The sequence below is a fragment of the Mytilus trossulus genome, unplaced genomic scaffold (genome assembly GCF_036588685.1).
Source record: "Mytilus trossulus isolate FHL-02 unplaced genomic scaffold, PNRI_Mtr1.1.1.hap1 h1tg000085l___fragment_1__unscaffolded, whole genome shotgun sequence".
Classification (NCBI taxonomy): Eukaryota; Metazoa; Mollusca; class Bivalvia; order Mytilida; family Mytilidae; genus Mytilus; species Mytilus trossulus.
The window spans coordinates 1,224,409-1,239,046 of NW_026963295.1; the positions used below are offsets into that span (position 1 = coordinate 1,224,409).

General features: G+C 30.8%; 1 protein-coding gene across 1 annotated transcript in view; it reads right to left on the minus strand.

Moving 5' to 3' along the window:
* Window positions 1-2,356: 2,356 nt before the first annotated feature.
* The window catches only part of LOC134699833 (transient receptor potential cation channel subfamily M member 2-like), a 34,211-nt gene continuing 21,929 nt past the window's right edge, over window positions 2,357-14,638 (minus strand). Inside the window, exons 2-9 of the mRNA XM_063561243.1 lie at window positions 12,405-12,558; window positions 9,928-10,052; window positions 9,160-9,208; window positions 7,580-7,748; window positions 6,816-6,975; window positions 5,273-5,354; window positions 3,970-4,094; window positions 2,357-2,554 (exon numbers count right to left, since the gene is read on the minus strand). Coding sequence (XP_063417313.1) covers window positions 2,357-2,554; window positions 3,970-4,094; window positions 5,273-5,354; window positions 6,816-6,975; window positions 7,580-7,748; window positions 9,160-9,208; window positions 9,928-10,052; window positions 12,405-12,558 — 1,062 coding nt within the window. The remainder of the gene's footprint in view (window positions 2,555-3,969; window positions 4,095-5,272; window positions 5,355-6,815; window positions 6,976-7,579; window positions 7,749-9,159; window positions 9,209-9,927; window positions 10,053-12,404; window positions 12,559-14,638) is intronic.

The following is a 14,638-nucleotide window of genomic DNA, read 5'->3' on the forward strand; positions in this document are numbered from 1 at the left end:
ATATTTAGTATGCAAAATCTATACAACACAAATTTATGTGTGGCATGCACTTAATGGTGATGATATCCGAATAAATTGTCTGTTAATAGTATAAGAGGAGACGGCAGCACTTTTTTGGCTTTATAATCAGCTTTGCATTAAAAATAAAATTTTCGACCAAACAATTCCACAATCATGTAAAAGAGAATATTTAATAAATGTAATAATAAGTACATTATGACAGATGTATATAAACAATTCTAAAATGTTGTCGATGAAAAGCCGTATATACATATATATCCTTGGTTATTTTTTGAAGAACTGGCGGAAAGAATTGTTTGATATCATGTATTTTCTGCATGCCAAACATGTATTTCTTAGTCCTGTAATGACGATGTCGAAGGTAACTTTCGATATCTGCATGTGCGTTCTGTCTTCTCATCCGTCAGTACAGCAAGTTACAGATCAAGTTTGAACTTTTTTCTGGTCTGACGATTTTGAGCTGAGTTATGGACTTTACTACTTGATAATAGAAATATTGGTGTACAATTAAAAGTTCATTTTTTCCCGGTTTAGTGAGTTGTGGTCATTTGACAGAGATATTCCCTCAAATAATCTTTTTTTTTTCAAATTGTTGATCGTCATAGTGGAATATATGTTGTACAGTGGCTGCTATCAGTCCCCGAGGGTATCATTATCTCAGTAGTGAGTACTTCGGTACTGACATGATTTAAATGTCCATTTGTAAATTTCAAAATTATTACATGAAAGAAACTAAGGGTTCAATCTCCCTCAGGCAAAGTTGACTTTAGAGTAATTTGGCCATTTTTGAAAGGTACTTTTATTTTAAAGCTATTTAACGGTTTCGGTACTTATACATCGACGGATTTCAATTATTAAACGTGTTGCTTTCAATTTTCTACACCATTACAAACGTTAAATAAGTTAATATTTTGTTCCAGTAAAACGAAATTTTAAATTGTAGATAACAATGTTTTTCCAGACAATACTCACAGAACGTTTTTTTTTATGAAGCGAACTCCTTTTAAAACGATACTTTTATTGTCCATATAAACCTCTATGAAGATTTTTAATTGTGAGCCCATTTTTCAAATTGGTAAAAATTGGCATCCGAAATATTTTTTTTATAAATCAAATATACGTAGTGTTCTTTGAAAACAGATTCTAAATTTGTTTTGAATTTTGGGACCTTTAGCTCAAGTTTTTAAGTAAGTCCAAACCAGATTAAATTAACATTTGGTTTTGTTCAACCACAAAATAAATTGTTCTAAATTTAAATTGATTTCTTCAGTTGCACAAATTTTTGGATTCTTTGTAATGCTGATTTTGACCATAAACTTAGATTTAAATAATGACCCACAAAAGGTAAACGTCTAATTCCAAAGTATTTCATTTCTTTTGCCACATTTATTGCTATTCAATAAAATGAGCTTTGTCAATAAGTCAGTCCCACTTCAAATTATTTTAATTTAGTGTTTTAAGCATACATTATGTATTCATACTTGGCGTTAAGTATTATAAATGTACAACTTTGCGGTCATATAAAGCTGCGCGTAGCCTTTAAGGTGGTACCTAACACTACAGGGAGATAACTCTGTAAAGTCAGCTAAACGTTTTAATTACGTTGTGTCGTAAAAGGAATATAAAGCTTATTAATGATCAAAATTGGTGTTTGTCAAACTGCTATGTAACCAGTGTAATTTTTCTGACAAAACGGTTGGTTAAAATTTTTTGAAATTCTTATATTTTTGTTATAGGGCCAAAGTAAGTACTTTGACAAAATTTTATGAAAATTAAACGAGCCAAATTAGTTTTAGTGCAAGTGTTGGGTACCACCTTAATTCTCATTGTTGCAGATTGAACCTAATGGAGCACGTCATTTGGACTACATTGTATAGTGGTTACTTTTTTTTTTTATTATAACACATTTCCTAGTACTGATTCTTTTTAACTATACTTAAAAAATATCTTTATTCATATCGGGATCGAAACAAGCGCAGATTACAATTATTTATGAAAAAAGACATCATATATGAAACCAAAGGTCAATATGAATGATGAAAGTTTTTTTAAGGAGACTGAGACCTTTGTTAACTTGTATGTAACCGATTGCATACGATAACTCGTCCATGCACTACCATGTTGTTAAAAAAAATTATCATACAATGTAGATACCGGGACAGAAATTTTATATATATGGGCTAGACGCGCGTTTCGTCTACAAAAAACCTTAATAGTGACGCTCGAATAAAACAGAATTAAAGGCCAACTGATATACGAAGACGAATAGCATTGATAAAGAAATATTCAAAAAAGTTTTAGCAAATATTCATGTAAATTATTTCATTTTGCAAAGTCATGCACTCCATGCAAGTATAACAACTTGCAGATCTGGACTTACCTCTGAGACATATAATTCCTCTAGATTTTGTTGTAAAAACACTGTAAAGAATTCTCTATCCTGGATATAATCAAGCACTTGCTTGACAATTTCTTCTTTTTTGTCCAACAATGCGTTTTTGAATAGTGTTGATAATATGCTGTCTTTGTTCCCCTATGTAAAGTGAAAGTATGTCTTTTAATATTATATACACTTTGATTAAAGTTGTGATGTTGAGTTTACGGTAAAACATAACCTATTGGATAAGAATCAGATCTTGATGACCTAACACAGTTCGAATAATTATATAATGCATTTGATGAAAATCAATACATAAGATACCCGTTAAATACAATTGGCAAAGTACTTAATTAAAAGTATCTATCCCATCGAATTTGAGATAAAGAATACAACATGTACAGTTGAGTATGTCTCATATCTTGATCTTAATCTAGAAATTGACAATGAAGGTCGACTAAAAACAAACCTTTACGACACAAATGATAATGTCAGCTTCCAAATTGTTAACTGTCCTTTTTAATGTAACGTAATTCCAAAAGAACACAGAGGATATAGGTTTTTGGTGATATGGCATTCAATGGCTCTTTTTTCTAACATGATTTCCATGATAGAGGGTTCATGCTTGTAAATAAAGGCAACAATAGTATACCGCATGAAATGGTAAACCGTTATAAAAAAAATTGATTATCTGTTTTCACAGATGATAGGGTATATACTTCTTAAATATGTACGAGAATCCCAGTCCCTTTTTTTCCGAATTTGACCTTCTAAAATATACACACAAGGGTTCTACCAGCATGAGCAACATCCCGGACGTATTATGGTTTTAAAGCACTAAATAATTTTTAAAGGATTTTACTACGCAAATTGCGCAGTGACTTTTTAATTTTTGATAAGTTTGGAAACATTATACAGTTTTATACGATTTTCTGGAAATATACATTCTAAAAATTAACTTAACGGAAAGAACAGTGTTCAAACTAAGGGAGAGCAAACAAATATTTCGCTTTCGGACGTGAAAAAATGCATCAAAGCCCTTGATAAAGAGTTTAGGAAAGTACCACTGACGTATACTGAATTTTTTTTAAATTATAATGGTTTTGTGGAGAGCAAAAAATTGCATGGCAGTGATATTAAGATCAATCACTGAAATGAATTTTTTCCAGTATATAAAAACGTTTGGCCTTTTATTGGATTTATTCCATACGTCTCGTGTTTATAGTTTTGTTGAGTAATAGTTTTTATAATCGTCATTAACTTTGGTCAAGTATGCTTAGTTTTTTCGCTCGTTTTTTTCTATGTTTTGTTTTGTTTACAACCATCTGTATTGTTCTATTTAATCCATGGCGTTTTCAGTTTATTTTCTAGTTAAGCAATTCTTACATTTAACAGTTGTATTCTCGTTTTAGAACTTTTTACTTTAATAAATCTTCTTCTTGAACATTTCAATGAGTGTTAGCAAGGACAAGCTGATTGATATTTTTAGAGGCAACACTATCGCACAGAGTTGGCTAAATAACAGGTATATAATTATAACGTTGGGAAGAAATTGAAACATTAAAATATACCTGAATCATCTGCAACAAGTTGCTGTTTTCTAAATTGAATACTTCTTTCTCTGCAATATCTGGTCTGTCCCACAAATCGGCATACTTAAGTATGTTTTCTATAATCTCATAATCCTGTTTGTTTTCTAAATGTGTATATATGATGTATAAAAAATATATATTTTACTCGATTATACTTTATGACATGTTTGGTGCTTATTAGATTGTTTGAGGGGGAGGGGCGTCAAATGAAAAACACGAAAAAGTACGAACATTTGTAGTGTCTAATAAGTTAACAAAGGTTCCTACGTAAAATAAAGTTTGCATATACCGATTGTAACAGTAACAACCTTTCTAAATACTTGAACTGTTTATTCATATATATATACATGTTGGCAAGGGAATGGACATACCTAATGGTCTATCACTTTTTACCAACGAAGACATTACCTGTAAATCCGAGAATTTAATTTATTGCATTAAATGTAATGGTTGCCAGGAAATTTATATCGGCCAAACAGGGAACAGTGTAACAGAAATAGTGCGCATTCATAGACAACATATACGGCAGCCACAATACAGAAAAATCCCCCTAAGCAAACATTTAGACGAATGTGGAGGGGATTTTGTAAAATATTTCCATTTTATAAAATGAATATGGGTTGTGACATTACACGAGAAGTCAAGGAAAAACATTTTATTTTAAAATTTAAATCACGATTGAATGCAAACTATGCATTTTCTATTGTGTAATAATGACGCTCCATACTTCTACATATAGACTAAGTGTAATACGATTTATCTCCCTTTATATACTCAACGACAACTATGACGTTACATACCTACCGTTACATAGTTACGTTAATCATGTATAGTTTCACCTGAAGATTGTTATTTAAACATGAAAGTACTAGTGAATTAAAACTATTCATACCGGAAATGTTGGATTTATTAGTAATCTATATATATTTCTATACACAAGAACATTTATTATAGTGATCTTTATATATATATATATACGAAGTAAACTGTGTGTAAAGTATATATGATATTACATACTTGAATATAAACGTGGCTATTCAAGTTAAACAAATTCTGTAATCTATAACAACATTTAACCAGAAATACCTATTAATAAGTGGTAATGACTCGAGTAGGTTAACAATAGTGTGTGCTTGGTGATGCGAAAAATGTAAACCACCATCAATAGTGTTTTCCTGTGCGTTCTTACTTCGTTATTGTTTAACACAAATGCATAATACAGATACTTAAAAAAAAATGCAAATAAAGCATACTGATAGAAGATAGTCGAACATAGTCTAACCTTTGCACACCAACTGAAATAGTATATCTTGAAACGCCTTGTCAAAACTGTGTGTGGTATCGTTTATCGAGTGCACGTGAATCTGAAAATAAATCTATGTATTTCAACCGGTTTTAGATACTTTAAAATAAAATTGAGAATGGAAATGGGGAATGCGTCAAAGAGACAACAACCCGACCAAATAAAAAACAACAGCAGAAGGTCACCAACAGGTCTTCAATGTAGCGAGAAATTCCCGCACCCGGAGGCGTCCTTCAGCTGGCCCCTAAACAATTATATACTAGTTCAGTGATAATGAACGCCATACTAATTTCCAAATTGTACACAAGAAACTAATATAAAAATAATACAAGACTAAAAAAGGCCAGAGGCTCCTGACTTTGTCTGAGCTGTGTGTATTTACATCACTGACCTATGTTGGATAGGGGTTTTACATCGCCATCATGTTCAATGCCGCTGTATTCTGTTAATTTTTTAAATGAAATTATAAATAAAAATGAGGATGTATCAAACAGACAACTACCCGACAAATGAAACGAAAACAGCCGAAGGCCACAAATTGGTCTTCAACGCAGCGACAAAATCCCGCAGTCAGAGGCAGGTTTCAACTGGCCCCTAAATAGAATGTTTTCTTGTTCAGTGAAAATGGACGTTACACTAAATTCCAAGACATAACAAATAACTAAAGTTAAAAAAAATGCTGGTCTTACAAACCCTTTATTAGGAAAGCCGAAAACTGAGGTGGGGTTGAACATGCTTTGTGAAATTTCAAATCAAAGGTCATTGCTAAATAACAAAATATATATTTCACTTAGTCTCTGGTGCAACCATACCACATTTGTTTGTGTACATAATGAAATGAAAAACCACAATTGATTTGATAAGATAAGGAAGAATACTAGAATTTTAATATATTAATAGTAAGGCGTTTCTTAAAACAGAATATATACAATGTAGAGCTTTTCATAAAACTTGCAATTGATAATGACATCATTCAAAACATACAAAAGACACATACAGTAAATTTCAACAAAAAAAGGTTTTCTTATTTGTTTCACAAATGTAAACACATTTTACACGAATGAATATGCATTCAAAACTTTACTGAACATACTGCAATTACAATTTAATACTAGTATGTGTAAACTATATCTTCATGGTTTTTTTCACATGACGAGTATACGTCAAGAGGTTTCTTATTCTGTTTCAATATTTTGAGACATTGAAAACTTTGGTTACTATATGTACAAATGTGTATGTTTGAGTATTTAGTTTATACACATAAATGTTTGTATTTTTTTGTACATCGTAAATTTACGTTTCACATTCACAGGCAAAATGAATACACTAAATGAACACAATAAAGATGACACATCAACGAATTTACTTAACGTTATTTTAATCCACAAAGAATATGATATTCTAAAACTTTTGTAAAAATATTAAGTCATATCTGTAAATGTGAATACGAAAAATGGAGGTAGCACGCCAGATCTTGTTTAACGATGTATTTAAACATAACCTTGAATTAAATGTTACATACAAATGTCCATCTTGTTTCCAATGCATGTTTGAGTTTGTATGCTAGTTTGTCACAATTCCTTTTTTCAGTAATCCTATCTTCCTGATTAAAACCATAAATGTATTTTGCTGCTTCTGTTATTTCAGATATGAATGTATCAGACAGTACACATTTGTCTTCGCTGTGATTATACAAAAGTTTTATATGTCAGGTATGTTATAATGAATATAATTCTACATACCTGTCAAATGTATATTGGTACATGTGTATTGAGTTTATCTTTACAAAATAATTTACAATTAAATATTAGTCGTACGAACACACTGAACCCATGTTAGAAAAAATGGCAACTATGATTTCAAGTTGAAATAGTTGATCATTGTTTAAATTTTGGCTTGGAATTTCCTTTTTGATGACTTTAAAGCATTATTGTATGTTATGAATGAATGAAAAAAATACATTGATTAAATTGTCAGTTGATTGTTTGAACGTTGTACAGATATCACCAATAGATTGTTATAAAGAACTGCGTTCGTGTACATCAAATATGTTCTGGCAATATTTATATCGAACAGACGGATTGTTCTTTTAAAATTTCTGTTACGATATGATCATAACTTGAATGGTTATATGCATATCAGCCCTTATGTATACTGTTTGGAGTAGTTAATTTACTTAATATCTTGATCCACTACAACACACAAACAAATGAAAAATACCAGCACATCTTTTTTGGTAACTATGATAAAAGTTAAGAATAAACCATAAAGCAATAGGAAATTAACCTTGTTCTAAAGGTACTTAATCTGTATCCCTTACAGATGAAGTCTGCAGCTCTTCCAGACCCTTCTAAAACTAAAACCGGATAATTCATCTTCAAGTATGTCATGGCGGTAACAAATGAGTTTTCGTCACCTCCAATAATTATCATTATTATAGGAATCTTCAAGTGATCTGTTATTTAGAAGAAGAACAAGTATGTTAAAAAGCTTTGGTTTATTGTTTTTATAAGTCTCAGACAAAAACTCATACAAAAGCATAGTAAGAACATTTACAATTAGAGAATCAGCTTTTGCATTGCCCTCTTCTCAAAATCGCAGTGAGTTTTAGCAGATATAGCAAATATCCCATCCTATTTCAAATCAAAACAGTTCAGTTTAATTGTTTTGAGCGAAATTATATTAATAAAAATTATTCAAAATTTGTATTTATAAAACGTAGGTTACTGGTAATATTTACCTAGAAAAGTTACTCAACAGTGGCCAAATTCTGTTATATCTCAATGGTGTGTATGATTTCAAATTTATGATAATATAAATAAAGCAACTCTTAATTGATATCTGCATACTATGTCCATTTAAATAAAGCCGGTTTAACCTCGCTTACTTATTTGGTTAACCTGATGTATGAAGTTTATTACAACTTATTCGCTATAAACAACAATTTGATAATTGTTTGTGTAATACAGGTATTTTCACATATCATGAATGCAAATAATCTTCTCTTATACATGTATATATAGCATGTGTAAGTACAAGGAGTACTTATTGATCATACGGGACGATCAGAAGATATATGTTCGAGTTGCTGACGTTGTGTTTGATTTTGTTTAGCTTTAAAGATTTTTTTCTGGAATTTTCTTTTGAATATGTTTTTTAATGACACATTGGAATAAAGCGCCTCTTTTATAGTTACGATAATTTCGTGCTTGCATTTCCTATCTTGATGTTCTTGATAGAGGATTTCTGCTCACAAGGAAGCTATTAAACAAAGAGTTCCAAATGGTGAAGTTGAAATCATCTCTTCGTAAATTTTACTAACGCCATCACGAGTTGGTTGACCGTTATGGAATAACCGTTTCACAAATGATAACGGATATGTTCCTTACGTCGGTACTACAATCCCCTTCCCATTCATGAATATGACCTACCGAATTCGACTATTTACCGGATTTTTTATAACATAAACAACACGACGGGTGCCACATGTGGAGCAGGATCTGCTTACCCTTCCGAAGCACCTGGGATCACCCCTAGTTTTTGGTTTGCTTCGTGTTGTTTATGTTGTGTCATCTTTGTCTGTTTGTCTTTTTCATTTTTAGCCATGGCGTTGTCAGTTTGTTTTAGATTTATGAGTTTGACTGTCTCTTCGGTATCTTTCGTCCTTCTTTTATGGATTTATTGAACGAATTTATTTTTTCCAGTCATTCATTCGTTCTTTCGTTTCAGTTATTTCTTGATCTTTTCGTTTCAGTAATTCATTTGTGCTTTCGTTTCATTTATTCATGGATCAGTTTGCTTCAGTAATTCCTTTACTATTTATATTATAGTACTGTGGACCATTACCAATTAAATCATTGACTTACCAGTGATGCAAGTTTCCAGAACATAGTCTAATTGGCCCAAATGTGTAGCCTACAAGTATTCAGTTATACATTTGAAGCAAAACAATTTATTTTTTATCAGAGCAAATGATTCAATGTCTCTTTGAATAATTGATATTCGAAATATAAGTAACTCATTCAAATACTGAAATACAGTAATAGATATTAATGTATATTATTTAATATCTGCAAGTTGATTATGTTTTAACATTTGAATTATCTTTATTACTTTAACAACATGAAAGTTAGTAAGACATTTTTGGGCGTTCTCAATCGTCTGAATGCAACTTTTTTTTCTACGTTTAGAAATATATATTCTTATACGCTGTCAAACGATAATATTATGAGATTTATTTTACATGTAAAATAATTTTTTTTTTATTTTACTGGGGAATCATGGCTATTCATTACAACCACTGTAACAATGGCTTACTTCAATTACGGGGAAGGCAGTTTAGCAGGGGGTAGGTAAGGGGAAGCTACAAAACAAATTTAGGCCATCACTAGACGTGTTGGTTGGATCTGTTGATGAACTGTACTCTTTGTCTTTGTTTTTATAATGTTGTTTGATTGGTTATATTTATGAATAACTCCTTTATTGATGTTTTATTTGGTCTATTTTACTGTTCGGTCTGGTTGATGATGAAGACCAATCGACAAATACATGTTTGAATTGACTTTATAGTCCTTTATAATCTGTTGATTTTTGTCACTGCATTCATTATATTTGTTAAATAAACATTGTCTTACCTTATTATTTGTAATTTTTTCCGAATGCTCATGAAAAACATGGGTTAAGTTTTTTTCTTCTTTTGCAAATTCTTCAACAATCTTCCCAACACTTGTATTTTCTCCGTCAGTTTTAATCCAGATTTCTAACATGCAATAAACAATAAATATATCAATTTTAGTGTTAGTAATAATATGAATACTAATATAAATAATTAATGAAATGATAATTATAATAATTAAAATAGTGAAAGAAATGATTAACTTACAATGTAGTAACAAACCCACTACTATATTGTACTTCGACTAACACAGCAGCTACTTATATTACTTTTATTACTGTTAGTTATAATACTAATGGTGACACTTTTAGGAAAAAGAAGTATAGTTATATACTGAACGACTTTAGAAACGCAACACTAGATTATTTTTGTGTTATTTTTGAATGAGTGTGTCACCGTCAAAAGCGGTGACTGCCTGTGACAAACGCCAAAATGATTGTCAGAAAGGTCAACAAAGAGTGTCTGACATGTTTTGGGTTCTGTTTTACACCTTCTGATTTTGCATTTGTTCAACACATTATTTGGTTTTACGGTTGAAACTTTACGGCTTTAAAGGTTTTCCTTCAGTCAATTGTTTGGTAATTCAGTTGATGTGAAACATTTATGGCATGAATCAGTACTCAATGGCACTCGGCAATTTGATAAGAAGTTGACGTTGCGGCCGTAAAAATGCTTGGCAAATGACGTCGCATAATCAAAATCAGTTGACGTTCCATTGTCACTACACGTTGATCTGTTCATTGATGGTCAGCAACACATTTTTTCTACTTATATCGTTGTCGGAAGGACAGTAAGACGAGTTTCTGAAGTCATACAGTAGGTTTGCATCACGTTTATATTTTCATATTTGCAGTATGTTTAAGGGCTAATTCAGTTTTTTATATGTCTTAGTCTTGGCAAAATAGATATGCAACATTTTTGAACTGATTTAAGTGAGGCAAATAATTGAAAGAACTGTTTCACAAAGCAAAAACAATGTTTCATGGGTCCAAAATTTCGCTGAAAGAAATTCGTGCGACTTAAAAAAATCGGAATGTTCAATAATCACAGGTAAGTCAGATTTTGATTTTTTGAAAAGAGAAAGAAGCATGATAATCATGAAAAGTAGTTGTGAGAGAATCAAACAAGATTTGATAAAAATAATCAATAAAATGAGTGATGCGTTTCTAAAGTCGTTCAGTATATAACAATATGTGGGTTCTTTTAAAGGAAAAGAAACGCATAACACATCTTGAAAATATCTGCGACGTTTTGGTTATTTTTGTTTTATTTGATTGGCACTGATGAGTCTTTTGCAGATGGGTACATAATTCAAATTATATCCATGATCAGTTTATAGATCTGAACAATATTTCAATAATGAGAATTCAACATAAAACACACCTGCTTTCTTTTTACTCAATGGATCCCATCGTATGCCTCTCTCTCTCTAACTCGCTCTATCTCTGTCTCTCCAATTGTTGTATCGACTTTATCATGTATATGGTCATACTTTTTTCTCGTTTGCGGTCAACGTGGTTAGTTTAGGTAGACGTGGTCGTATATATTTCACAATTGTCGGGTAAGGTGCATCGTCTTTTGATCTTACTATGTTAAGTTCTGTTTGTGTTCAAACGTAGTGCAGTCCATTTATTTGATTGTTTTAAGGGATACCTTTTCTATCAAATATGCAATATCTTAGTTTTGCCGCAAACTAATTTGATTTATTATTAACATGTCTACATTGCTGTTCCTTAGTAACAGTTAATCGTAATTACATCTAATTATATACTTTGGTTGTTATGAGCGTTGGTTGGTTTCAATTTGACAGAAACCCATACTATTAAAATATCTCTATTTAGACTGAAGAACACATTCCAAACACATAGCTTTCCAGATGAGGCTAATATCGAAATGACCGTTTCAAACTTTAGGTCGTTATTTTGTACATTAATCAAGCTGTTAATTTTCTCATTCCGGGTCATTTTATAGCTGATTATGTGGTGTTCGTTGTGCATGTTATTAAAGGTCGTTTATTGACCTTTAATCGTTACTTCCTTTGCCATATAGTCTCTTGTAAATGATTGTCTGATTGGCAATCATACCACATGTACTTATTTTAATATCAAACTACATGTAGTTGGTTACTTCGATTGATTTATTTTCAGTGTATCAGTTGTTTTCTATGTTTGCTTCCTCATTGTACTATGATAATGTATTTATCTCGTATTGATATATTTAAAATCACTTCTTGGTAGCATCATTTGTTGTAAGTTAAACTGCTTTATTATAAATGTAAACACACTTTCTTCTATCGAAAGGTATCCTTCTTCCATTTAAAACTGTAAAAAAAATAAAAAAAATAAGGTTATTCTACTAAGCCAACACCACACACTTATCTATAACAAGACCAAGAATGAGAAAATTAACGTAGTGTACAATGAGATCAACGCTTACTCGTTGTTTCCATTATTTCTTGTAAACCATTTTTAAGTTGATTTTTAATCGTTTCGTTAGGCAGATATTGGTTTGTTCCTCCAACGATGGAGAGAAATGCGACTGGTTTTTCATCCTCCCATGTTTCAAATGTTTTTTTCTTTACAGGAATACACTGAAAAGATAGTCTGGTTATAAAGAAAAATATAATGGTTGCACTTACAAATACGATTATTAAAGACAAGTTTAACATTCATATTCCTTACATTCAGTTTTAAACATTTTTTCATAGTACATAAGAATAAGAATAAGAATAAGAATAAGAATACTTTATTAATCAAATTATGGACCCTTGCGGGTTTTAAATTTCATACAATGATTACAATGATTTGTCATAACAATGAAATAATAAAATGAAATACATGACAATAGAACACTGAATAGTTATTGCATGCACATGGAATAGAAAGTATTGGGAGACAATCAATTTCTGTAAGGATTATTTCCCTTTAAACAGATATGGTGTTTTGAGTTGCATAACAATGATATGCAGCCCCAACTGATTAGATAAGGGTATTTTTCTCCCATGTACACACAGCAACCAATTACTAAATATTTATGTATATAATTATATTTTTTTAACATAGCAAATCGACATGCGTTTTTGAAAGAACGATCAAATAATGTTTGTGATCTATGGTATTAATTAAAACCACAAAAGAGTCTTTTCCAATAAAAGAGCGAGTCCCGTGTTATAATTTCATGGTCTAGATTTAATTTAGATTGCACGGAGGATGGCTCATAAAAAGCAAAAGGCAATCACCATGCATGTATCGATCATCATATCAATTCATCTGGTGCTGCTCAGCTTTGTAATCATATGTTTAAATGATATATTTTGATATTTGTTTACAATTGATTGGATGTTTCCATCAAAATTGATTTACAAGCTTACAACTATCGGTAGACTTTTAAACATAATATAAACGTGTTTTAAGTTAGTTCAAACTTCGTTTCTAAACTAAAATGGCAAATACTATTTTTTTGCCAATGCTATACTTCCTGAATTTGCATCATGTTTTACGCATTCCCAGCTTTCAAAGATTATGATTTGAATGTATCTAATGAAGAGTAATTAAAAAGAGCGCTTTTTATATGAACAATTTACAATGTGTTTGGTATGTTTATTGAATACATACCAGTGGACAAAGTGGTCTGTCATGAACCCCGTTGACGGTAGGAAATATAGAAGTTTGTGTATGTTTTGTCCTTAAATAAGAATAAAATGTTTTGATACAGTTCATATATATGAACTAACATATTATACATGTTATAATATGGTCTGAAATATATCACGTTATATAAATTATTCATCGACAATACAGAAAGAAGGTTCTAAAAAACTTATCATAGATACCGTTCACTGAATTTCAAACAGCATACACATCCTCTCTCAACTGTTTGTGCATATGCCTCCATATTTACGTAAATATTCTTTTCTAAACAGTTGTAGTAACATGTGTTGACCAATACGATTTTTTTTAACTTAGTACCGTCATGTTTTGTGGTTTCCGGTCTGTTTATATCAGAATAGTCGCCTTATTTAAAAATAAAAAATGCGTTTTTTTTTGTTTTGTTGATAATGTAACTGATATGGGATTTGAATTCATATCATAAAAGAACAAGCAAGTTTAACCTAGTTGTTGAACCTGATCCGTCTACAAATAATATGTGTATGGTACACTCATTCATAATCTTGATTTGTATACCTAAAACTATTTACAAAATATGAACTATCGTATACTACTATTGTGTCTTGATTTCTTCGTCTTTTACATCTCGACTATATTTTTATCGGTTTAGTGCCTTTAATTGTATCTCATAACTGTCAGTATTGCAGTATTGCAACCGTTTTGTGATGCTATGTAGACAGATTCAAAGACATATTATACGTTCTGCTTGTATAATATAAGGTGCGTTTAATCATTTAACATTTTGAATGTGTTATATTCTATAGTTCTAGTTTTAAGTGTGTTAACTATGGACAACCAGTGATTTGTGTGATGTAACTCACAAATGCAGCATGCATACTTCCTTTCTTTTCAATACTCACTGAAAAATAGAAATAAATGTAATTTTAATAAAAAAAAATAATAATATAGATTGTTATAAGTTGTGTATTTTATTTCGTAATAAATAAACATGTGAATTACATGATTATTTAACATACTAGTAATTTAATAAGACTATGTCAT